The sequence below is a fragment of the Lycorma delicatula genome, chromosome 1 (genome assembly GCF_047948215.1).
Source record: "Lycorma delicatula isolate Av1 chromosome 1, ASM4794821v1, whole genome shotgun sequence".
Lineage (NCBI taxonomy): Eukaryota > Metazoa > Arthropoda > Insecta > Hemiptera > Fulgoridae > Lycorma > Lycorma delicatula.
This window is the reverse complement of record NC_134455.1, coordinates 210745450-210758005: the sequence shown is the minus strand read 5'-3', so window position 1 is coordinate 210758005 and position 12556 is coordinate 210745450. Positions and strand designations below refer to the sequence as shown.

General features: G+C 27.0%; 1 protein-coding gene across 1 annotated transcript in view; it reads right to left on the bottom strand.

The window, feature by feature from the left end:
- Positions 1 to 12556, bottom strand: part of MRG15 (mortality factor 4-like) — a 73509-nt gene that overhangs the window by 43013 nt on the left and 17940 nt on the right. Inside the window, exon 4 of the mRNA XM_075371295.1 lies at positions 1623 to 1818. Coding sequence (XP_075227410.1) covers positions 1623 to 1818 — 196 coding nt within the window. The remainder of the gene's footprint in view (positions 1 to 1622; positions 1819 to 12556) is intronic.

The window sequence follows — 12556 nt, the reverse complement described above, 5'->3', positions numbered from 1 at the left end:
GCGGAGGGTCATGTGAATTCAAAGCCAGCCACATTTATCAAAGTATATCAGTAAATTAAAATTTGCAATGGGAGAAAGTATAAATGGGAAAAACTTAAAAAAAAAAAATGGAGAGAAGTTGAACACTGGGATGCAAGTAGTAGTGATAGTTAAATAAACAGTCTAGAAATTGATGGATTCAGCACTGGTGATGTCGAGGAGAAAGTACTTTTTTAAGAGGCCTATTATACTTAATTTTACATTACATAATTTTTATATTTACATTATACATAATTAATTTTTATATTTACATTATACATAATTTTTATACCGAATCATAAGGAATATTAGTCATAATGTTGATTACAGTAAAACATATTTTCAGCATAACTTATTTTAAAGATTTCTCATTTGTAATAATATATTTGTCTATCACACCAAATGTGGCTCAAGGAAGTATATATTGTACATGTAGTAATGCAATGTTTTTGCTGCTTTGTATTTCACAGTTGATATACAATGACAATCAAATAAATACAGGTAACCATTTACACTTGTTTAATGCAAATAAATGTAGGTCAAGCACGGATTGCTTGACCTACAGCATAATACCTAATTGTAGAGCAACAACCATACAACCAAGTAATCTCACTGATTCAAATTGTTTCACATTCATTTTTGCACATTCAGCAAACAGTTGGATATCAGGAGTGTTTAATTTTTTGATAAACAGTTTTAGCAGAACATTTTTAAATAAACTACAACAAATACTACGCAAAATTAAGCACTATTCATAAATAATGAAATCTTTCAGCTACAAACTGCAAACTAATTGGTTTTGGCTTAATCCTCCGATAAGTTTTGAAATATATCATGAATCAACTTTTTATGTTAAAAATAGATACTATAATAACTAGGCATTTACCTATTGTGATAGCAAAGTAAATATTTACATTGAAAAAAGGATTTGCTGCCAGCCATTCTAGATATTGAAAAAGCATATGACAGCATGGACAGAAAAGAAGTAAGGAATGCAATAAGAAAAGGGAATGGAGATGGATTGTCAAAAAGGCGGAGGAGATATATGAAAGAAACATAGTTATATAAACATAGAAGAAAATATAGATTAAATAGATTAGATAAATGGTCTGCAACAAGGTAGCACACTCAATCAACTATCCTATTCATTATGATGGATGATATACTTAGAAAGTTGAAAGGGAATGATGAAAGTAATGATGTTCGCAGATGACCTGATGGTGTGGGAAAACAAAGGAACTGAAATTAAATGAGTGGGGAAAAATTGTAAAGCAGAATCAGATGGGATTTAATGTTCAAACATGTAAAGTGATAATCACAATCAGGAAGGAGGGCGTGTTAAGAAGATATGAAGAAATGATGGGGCTTGTTTTAAGAAAACTTAACTAGCAGCTGGAATTTACATATGATTTTTCAAAAATCATATGATACCTTAGGAGTTAACATAACTCCTAATATTTTAGATCTAATGTAACTCCTAAGATATCATTGCATTACAACTCAATGCTAACTCCTAAGGTGTCATTGAGTGATAATTAAAATTAATATTTTTTTTAGTTTTTCATTATCTTCAGCAAAAATTAAAAGAGACGATGAATACTTACAGTTTCCACAGCAGGGTCTGTTCTTATTTTTCTTTTTTTAGGAACATCACTGGCTGAATCTTGAGATGATGACTGTGATGCTTTACCTCCTCCTTTTTCTAAAACAGGGGTTGATGATCTGCTATCTGATCCACCAGTTGCTCCTATGTCAGGTCCACCCATTCCAAAACTTTTCTTTTTACTTTTTTTATTCTTTCTGAAAATAAAATATTAAACATTAATTTTGGTGTTGTGGGGGGGGTAGTTATAAATTATCATAAATTATGATAAATCTTTTATACGTTGTTCAAATTTTACAATTCAAATCGGTGATTAAATGCAACTGATATTATTTAATAAATTAAAAATAAAAGTTAACTAAATTACAAACAAATTTAATTCTAATAACGTATTAAATAACATCAACGTTAAAATACGTGTTAATACTGATGAGACTAGTATTCTACAGGGAAAAAGGATAAAAAAAATACAGCACAGTAAACCCTACAGCATATTCAACTTCCACTTAAAAAGACTTTGGTCATATAACAAAAAGTTTTAAAAAGGCAATCAGGATTGTCCCATTTTGATTATATTATGGTAGACAAAAGAAAATCAATATAATCAGAACAGTAAAAGATAGAATAATTCAATTCTTGCAGTAAAATTGCAATGAAAACAAAATCTCTAACAATTATTTACTAACAGATATCGCAGACCATAATTACGATTAAATTAAAAAAAAAAAAAAGTTTACACAAATCACAACATTTTAAAGAACTGAATCATTAATAAATACATTGTCAAAATTCATAACAAGAAACATAATATATTTATACTATATACTACTTTAATAACTTTCAGGACAATACTATTAAACCTAGAGTACTCACACAGAAATAACTAAAACAAGGAAACAAAAAGTAATTAACATAAATGAATATTATAATGGGGCATTTTATCAAAATAAAAAGTATGGCCACTTTCTATCAGTAATTGAGTAAAACTGTCTTGCAATTAGCAGTCTTTAATGACATATTTAACTATGACTTGTAAAACTTCTGGCACCTTTTTACCCACGCCAGAGTGGAGACCATATATGTATGCATTTGGGGTAAAAGGTTATATATGTATGTCTATTACCACTTTTCTCAAAAAACTAATGGAACAATTTTGATGTGGTTTTTTGCATTACATACTTTAGAGCAGGTTCTTAGACATGTTTTACAGTTATAGGCCACCAGAGGACACTGCAGTAGATGTGTTTCTCTAAAACAGCTGGGCCAATTTTGATGCGGTTTTTGCATTAAATAGGTATCATCTCAGAGCTGGTTCTTAGATTAGTTTTACGGTTATAAACCACCAGAGGGTGCTGCAGTAGATAAAGTCTTTCTAACTCCAGCAAGGCTACATTATTGTATGGACTATTAAATAATTCGCGCTGGTCATGTATACTAACCTTCCATCATCATCATCATCATCCTATAAACATGCCAACTGTTGGGTACAGGTCTACTAATTTTTAAAAAGTAATAAATAAAATTGAAAATTTTTAAAAACCCAAAACAGAAAACCTTTAAAAACATGAAATAATTAAATAACTCTATTTTTGCCTTATATTCCTCTGTGAAATTATGATATTGTCTTGAAGGTAATAAAACTTTTGATTGATCATTGTGCATGACCTGCAGACTGCATAGATAAGCTTTAGTTATCATTATAGTCATGCACGATGGTTAATCAAAATCTTAAACTTTATTGTCTTAAAAACATTATCACAATGTCACAGAGGGTTATAAGGTAAAAATACAGTTATTTATTATTTCATGGTTTTTAAGGTTTTTTCATTGTGGGTCTTTTAAATGTTTAATTTTATTTTTAATACGCACATCTAATCTGATGAGTTCAACAAGCATTAATATAGTTTATTACAAGAAAACTCCTAGAGCAGATTCTGTGTTTCTTTTTCCAGATAAGATAATTTTTAAATTATCTTATTATTTATGTGGTTTTCATTAGAATAGTCATATTTCCATACAAAATTTTTTTATCCAAACAAGATCTGAAGCACTATATTTTTATTAATAAAAATCTTTCCTAATCACATCATTAATTTTTTAAAACAGATTATCTTTATGAAATCTTGAAGGAATTCATTTTCGTTTCATTTCTATCAACCAACATACTTATTTTCCAATTCAAACCTAAAATTGCCCTTGAAAAAATAACTCAGATGTCTATTCCAAAATGTTTGAAGGATTCACCTTATTAGTATCACTTTTTTCAACGCCTACAATAGATTTTCCTTAGATTTTTTAGGATCTTTAATTTATATCATCCAAAAAATTTATGTCATCAAATTACGATGTATTTTTTCTGGGTTTTCTATATTTAATTATGTATCAAATATTCTCAAGAGTAAATACACATGAAAAAAGATTAAGAGATTTTATTATAGAAAAGTGTTTTTAAAATACCTTGTAAGCTATTATACATTCCAAAATATTACTTTAAAAGATGTCATACCTCAAAGTGGTATGAAAGCAGTAACTGCCTAAAATGTTAATATTAAAAAGATATGTATGAATATCATTTTTCAAATATACTTATAAGATTTTATACATGATATAGTATTTTACAATTTATAACGAATCCATGGATTTAAACAAATTTATTACATTGAGAACTTTTATTAAGCTTACTATTTTAACGTCTTCATAAGTGATTTTTATTTATTAAAATTATTTAAAATATATAGTGATGTACATATTTTTAATGATACATTGTTTACTGCCCTTGTTACATAAGTTCTACGTGGATGATATAATGTATACATTCTGTAATATATATAACTGTATACAGTTCTTAAATTTATTTGCAAGGTACTTTTGTGGACTGCAAAAGAATGGTTTTATTATTTTCCTGAACTGAACATCATATACCATATCACCACAAAGTTGTCAGCAATTTCATATTTATGAAACAGTATTTACTGAAATAATATTATATTATTCTTCAGAATAAAAGCTGTTCAAACCACACTATCACTAAACATTAGGAGTTAAATGGGTTTCCATTACTTTTTTTACCAAGCTAAGGTCACCAAAAAATAGGAGTTTTTTACTTTCTATAAGTGACATCATTTTTACCACAGGATTTAGCTGTGCAATGAACAGTAATACTCTCACAGAAACAATTACTAACATCTCTTGCACCTTGGATATTTTACACACACTATAATATGATAAAAAGATAATATAACGAAAAAAAAACTTTCCAACTACCTAATGATTTTCTTTAATATTAACTTTGTTAAAGGTTGGGGCTGAAATTTTATCCCAAAAGCTAAAAATTAAACCAGAATTAATCATGATTAATGAACTGTTTTAAGATAAAATAATTCTTATTTTTGTTATATTACATTGTTGAATGTTAATAAAAACAATTACATAATCCACTCATCCCAAGTTCCATCATCATCTGGTTATGACTGAGTTAAGTTCTTAACTCCTCCTCTCTCTCCCCTATATTTCTATCCAAATTTCTATTTTCCTTATAGATTATTTAAAATAAACTATTTTTATCCTACTCTTTCTTGTGTTTACTTTTCCTTCTAGTACTTTTTAATTAACTCTTTTACCTAATATATCCCAGGTAGTTAGCTTTAATGTACTAAATTATTATATATAAGCTTCTTTAACATCAAAATCATTTTTCCCTGTGCCTGACCATTTAATTGTTTCTATCTCCTCCATGCCCGCATTTCAAATGTTTCCATCCCTCTCTTTCCCTTTTTCTTAAGTGTCCATGTTTTACATCTAAAGTTACAATATAGAACTGTCAAGTTTTATATATTACAAATGCACACTAATAAAAATTCTTTACTTTAATATAAAATAGTATAAATATTTGCAAAATAACAATTCGTAACAGATTATAAATGTGAACATAAAAGCCAAAAAAAAATATTTTTTTAAACATGCACTAGTCCCTAAAAATAAAGGTATAGTTCTGAAATCTTGCATTTATTTAATCATATCTTCTACCAATAGTCATTTTTAATTTTTTTTTTTGAAGTGTTAAATAAATAAGGAAGATGACAACAATGAAATTACCACATGCATAAGATTAATTCTTCATAAAGCAGCACTAAAAAAATGAATTCAATAATAAAGCGAAATAAAACTCTCCTAATAACTAGATTTTTAAACCACAACAATAACTAACACTAACCATAAAATTATTTGCCATTAAATAGGATAAAACTATGACATTGAACTTAAAATCTGACCAAATGTTATCAGTATTTCCATATATTAATTATGAAATTAATACATGAGAAGGTAGAACTGGATATATAAAACTATAGTTTTTCTGTAAATCATCAGTCAAGTTTTTTTTAATAGTACCAACAAAATTACTAACATAACCGTAGCAAAAAAAGAAAACTAAGTACACTACAGGACTTAAAAGATTAAGAAAAAACAGAACTAATTTTTTTTTTTTTTTTTTTTTTTTTGGTGGAAACCCGTTTTCAGGTTATCATCTGGGTAAAAATAATAACAGGAGGCTCCTTCTTGGACAATAAAATATTAGTAAAATAATGCAACAATTATGTTAATATATGTAATGCAAATAACACAAATGTATGACTGGTAATTAAGTATATTAATTTTTCTTAGAAAACACTTTCACCTACATTTTTTTGACAAATAAAATAAATAAACACCCAAGAAAGCAGCCCATACTTAATTTTTTAAACCTACAAAAATGCTTATTTATTAAAAACAAAAAGTGAATGAATTTGGTTTTTATAGATTTGTTTTAGAAGTCTAATTTGCATACCCAGCCAACAGTAATTATCTGTTGTAAAGAAAATATAGAAAAAAAATTGTTATCATAGATAGAAAATCCTCATTAAATTTCCAAGCAAGATACTTTATAATCATTTCATTACAGAGCTCATCACTATTACATGAGCTCTAATCTGAAATTGGAATATATAAAAAATGTTATAGGTAAACAAACTAATAGCTCATTAATTAAAAAGTACTGTAGCACTCGTATAGTTTTACAGAAACACATTAAGAGTGTTACAAATTCTTAAAACTTTCTTTTTATGCAAAAGAAATTTGCAATTAGTATACACAACAGAAAGGAAAAAACATGAATGGGTTATAAAGGGATTCCATCAAAACAAGAAAAAACCCGATATGCAATGTCATAAATGACATCATGCAGAAAAATAAATAAATAAAATAAAGTCACAAAGACATAAAAACAAAGCATAACAATAATTTAATGTAACATAATATAAATAAAAGTAAATAAAGTAATCCAGGTGGAGTATGAAGGACTCACACTCAAACTGAAAAAGAAATCAAAGTAATTTCCTAAGGTTTGCAAATTCAGACAAAAATATAAAAGCATAATAAATTAACAGGGTCTGGACTTATTTTAGTCAAAATTTAGTAATCCAAAAACCAAAAAATTAATTTCTTTTTCTTTAAACAAACTTACATGTAATGCCATACTATACAAACTTCAATACTACATTAAAATAACACAAACATATTTACCTTAAGCCTATATCTTTCAATTTTTGCATTTTTTGTGTATAATATGGCCACATGGTTTCTAGGTAATACAATCTAAACTAAAATACTCAATGATTATTTTCACCAACAAAAAAGTTGTTGTTTTCAACACAAACTGACAATTGAATATACACAAAAAAAAAATTATAATATATAGCTATCTTTAATTTAGAAATTCTGCATTATTGAAAAAAAAACTGAATTACTTTATCATAACATAAGAAATTTATTAAATTAAATTTACACATAAAAAGAACAAAATAACACTTACATATCAGTACTGCTCCAACAATATAACAATTAACATAAATTGCCAACTAGGAGAATTAAAAGTAAATAAACTTACTTAACCAATTTCTACATAACCTAAAATCTGATCTTTTAAGGTTAAATGAAGCATATTATTTCTTATATTCCAAACTGATATGAAAAAACCTTAAATATTTCAAAAATTATACAAATCCGGAAATTTAATCTAAAGGAATAAAAAGAAAAAAATTTAACACTCGTATAAAAAAAATGAAAATTAAAAATTTATCTTAATTAAATGTAACCTATAACTTACAAAAGAAAGAAAATAAATTAAAAGCAAGAACACTATTCCTATTTAATTTTTTTACTGCTATTTTAAAAATTATCAACAATTTTTTAATGTAAATTTTAGAAAAGTATTAAAAACTTTTTTAAATTACTAATTTTCAGCCCAAAATAAAGCATGAAAAAATTTATACAATAGGGGTATATTACTAAACAAATTTCAGCAGAGTAGTAGAAAAAATTAATAAAATATAGATATTATTTGCCTCCCTCTATGAACCAGATCTTGTTGATGCGGAAGCTTATCGGTAAGAAATAGATTGGTACATCATGGGTGCTCCACCACAGGTACCCAATTGTTCTTACAGACAAGTAAGATTAGGATTTGATTACTGAAATGGGTAGCAACTTTTCATTAGTTACTGAGGATCCTAACTGATTGATGTTTGATAAGTGTAAATAACAAAAACTAACATCAATTATCATGATTTAAACATGTGGAGTACCACATGAGTAAAAAGTACGACTATTTTTTCTAACAGAATACTTTCTCACTTCTGTACACTTCAAAGAAAGAATATATTTTACTTAATATAAATCTACATGACATCCTTTTGAGTCAGGGCATGGAATGATAGAAATTTAAAGAGTGCTAAGCTGAAAACACCTGAAATGGATAATTTAGGAAGATACACATAAGAATTACTAAAGGCGAAATAATGAGTAAGAATTTTCATCATGGAATTACAGTATAATTAACACAAAGTCAAAATGATGAAACATATGAATAGGAGTATAATGAATAAGAATACAGAACAAGTTTGTTAGTACTATAAGTTACAAAGTGAGAAATGTTTTAGTCAGTATAGATTAAGACAAAGACTATGATAAAGGTACAAATTAATTTTTTTAATACTACAACTTTAAGCGTGATTTTGTATTTATTTTAATAATAAAGATGAAATTATTACTTACTTTATTACGGTTAAAATATTTCTTTCTCTGTGAGGTATACTGGGTGTTTATAAAATGGTGAGCTGGGTATTATTTTTCAATTCTACTCGTAAAACTAAACAAAAGATATCCTTAGGAAAAATAGCAATTTCTCCTTTGTTCTCCACCTGTTTGTAATTTTTATATAAAAATTTATATCTCAAGTTCAAATACAATTTGCCATTTTGAACAAAATGACATTTGATTTTTTAAAATTGGTTAACAAATAATCGAGTTATAGGAGAAAATTGATGTAATTTTGTGTCATAATTATTAGGTCTATTATTGTGTGTATTAGGTTTTATTACTTAATTTAATACTAATTTACAAAACTAGAATTAACAATAAATAAAAATAATTATTATTTAATTGAACTAACATAAAGTGGAAGACATGAAAACAGACACAAAATTACAACCATCAATTTTCTGCCATAACTCAGCTATTTGTTAACCGATTTAAAAAATAAAAGGCTTAATATTTTAGCAAATAATATAAATTTTGATAAAACTAATATTTATGGATACAACGGATTGAAAGATAAACATGGCTTCCATTTTGTAATTTGCTAAGGTATTTAAGTCCTGATTTTTTGCTAATTTTAAAACTTCATTACCAAGTCATTTACCAAATATTAATGTAATTCGTCTCTCTGAACTTGAGATATACATTTTTATGTAAAAATAACAAAATGGTTGACAGAGAGAATGAAGGAAAGATTGCCATTTTTTCTAAGGATATTTTTTGTTTAGTTTTACAAGTAGAATCTGAACAAATATAGCCAGTCCACCATTTTGGAAACATTCTGTATATATTTTCAATAAAATATTTATTTAACATCAGATCGAAAAATATTTTTTTATTGTTCAAATTCTATTGTAAAATTAATGGTAATTAGCTTGAATAATTTCTACATATTTTCATGGGTTAGCTTAATTAAAAGTCAGAAAAAATTATTTTAGAAATAGATTATTTTATTTTAATGTTCAAAGCTGGTGTGCTTCATAAAATTGATTTTATAGTAATAGAAAGGTTTTTAAGGGTCTGCAGGTAACCTTTTGATATAATGTGATATGATATTTTATTATACAAAGTAAAAAAAAATTCTGTCTGCCAAAATTTTAAGATATGATATTCAACTAAAACCAGCATTGTTAGTAATATTTCACTCCAGTATTCTACTTACAATTACCCAACAGAGAATCAATTTTCTATTTAAAGACTTTTACAAGCATAAATGTCAAATCATTTTTATAGATTACAAAAATTTATACAAAAACAGAGGGGGGGGGGAAATAATATTCAATAAAATGAATTAATTATATTTAGTACCTTGGTAATAAAATAAGTTTATTATGCAATGAGCCTATGATGATAGCCATTAAAATACAAGTGTGAAGTAAGTTATGACAAGCCTTGGCAAGTTGTAGTAAACTTTGCAAAAGTGAATTAATGGTGATTATAGAGCTATATAATGCATTTTTTCTACAGCAGAGAAAATATTTGGATTACTGATTTAAATCAATGATAGAATACATTATTTACAGAATATTTTTTTTAATTTTTCAAAAAACATATTTCAGGTTATTAGTCATAAGTTTTCTTTAACATTGATGTGTTAAAGACATTTCTTCCTCAGAATTCGACATAATTAACAAAAGTATAAATGGTGTAATATAGAAACTGTGTTACCTATTGGTATGCTTTCAAATTAAGCTCTGCTTGTTAACTACTAAAGTGGATTAAAATCAAAGTAAAAAAAAAAAAATAGCTGATACATTAAACAATACCCACTTCTGATTGGTCAGTAATTGAGAATAGGCTTTTGAATGGTTGAACACCTACATCATAATGAAAATTTGTTTTATAATGACCCTCATTATGATACAGGTTCCAACCACATAATGCAAACAATTACAATACAACCGTAGGAAAAACTCTAATAAAATATTTAATACTGCCTACCATCAGCATAGAATTATTTAATGAATGATTTATTCATACAGCACAATTAATTTTTTATTAATCAGAAGGAGAAACAAAATGTGTTACAAATATTTTAACAACATTAATATGATTCAATTTTAAAATATGAGATAACTGTGCTTCCAATTCCTTTATGGAGCTAATTATGCAATTGTTTAATTAGTAGAGTTACTGGTAGCAGTGTAATTAATGCCACCCACATTTTCTGTGGTTAGCTGGTATTCATTGCATTTGTTAAGTGGTTAGGAATTCCTTTAGTAAATGTCAAATAACATAATTAATGCTGTAACCTTTATTACACTTTTTTTGGGAAATTTATATATATATATATATATCGTGCATTCATACATAAATTAGGCTTTTATACATAAGTAAAATTTCATGTTGTGGTTAATATTTTAAAATGTTATGTTTTCATGAGGCAATTTACAAACACTGATCATGTTTGAACAGAACTGATGATAAATTTATAAAAGATTTCTCAATGATTCTGTTACTTCTGCAAATATAAACAGGACAGATGTACAAAGGTATTAACCACAACATGCAAACTTTATAAGTCATAAGCTTAGCAATCTTGAAAAATATGAAATTTGCAAAAAGAAAAATCTGACAAAAGCAACATATTAAATGAAACAAGTATAATAAAAAAAACAGAGACCACCGGAACAACCATAAGATATTACTTCAGAGGATGAAATGTACGAATGTAAATGAAGTCTTGTACAGTCTTAGGTCGACTATTCCTGAGATGTGTGATTAATTGAAACTCAACCACCAAAGCACACCAGTATCGACGATCTAGTATTCAAATTCGTATAAAAGTAACTAACTGCCTTTACTAGGATTTGAATCTTAGAACTCTTGACTTCAAAAATATGCTATGCTACATAGCACGGGGGTTTTATACAGATTTACAGATGGGTATCATTAACAATGGCATATTTAATTTCACTGATGAAGAAGCCATGTAATTAATAAACCCAGAAAAGACTTTCTGAAAGCACAAATCTCATGTATTTTACTAAAATTTTAAAAGTATTAATTGTTACAGAAAAAACAAATCAATTTTCGATATAAATATGTCGGACTGATTTATTTATTTACCATTTCTAATTTAACTCATAAACTTCTTAAAGTACACTAATTTGCAATTTATATTTTGTCTTTAATTCAAAACTTACAAAATGATAATAATTTTTTATAAAATGCATTGAGATTCCACTGGTTTTGTGTAATTAATTCTGTAAAGTAAATAACCTCGTATAATAAACCATACACGAGGTCTGTTTAGAAAATAACCGAACCTTTTTAATTACACACCAACAGAGATATTTAGCGACATAAATACACATTTATTTAGTGACATAAATACACTTTTATTTAGTGACATAAATACACATTTATTTAGTGACATATTTAGTCACATTGCAGTTGGCAGCAATGTGTTCTGCATAATCTTCTCTGTAACCACATGTTCTTTTATTGTTGATATTTCATTCAGTTTTTGTGTTATTGTTATTTGAATGTAACATGTTTAAGTGTTAGTAGCGATTTTTGGGAGCAATGATACAATGTAAATTTTGCGTGAAAATGGAAAAAAACTTTCACAGAAACATTTCAACTTTTGAAACAAGCTTACGGAGGTGATACTCTGGGTTGTACACAATGTTATGAATGGTTTTCACAATTTAAAAGTGGTCATCAATCAACTGAAGATGACCCTCGACCAGGAAGGCTTTTGACTTCAACTGATGACACCCTTGTTCAGAAAATCAACAATCTGGTGCATGCAAAATGCTGACTGACTGTTAGAGAACCTGCAGAAGAAATTAACATCTC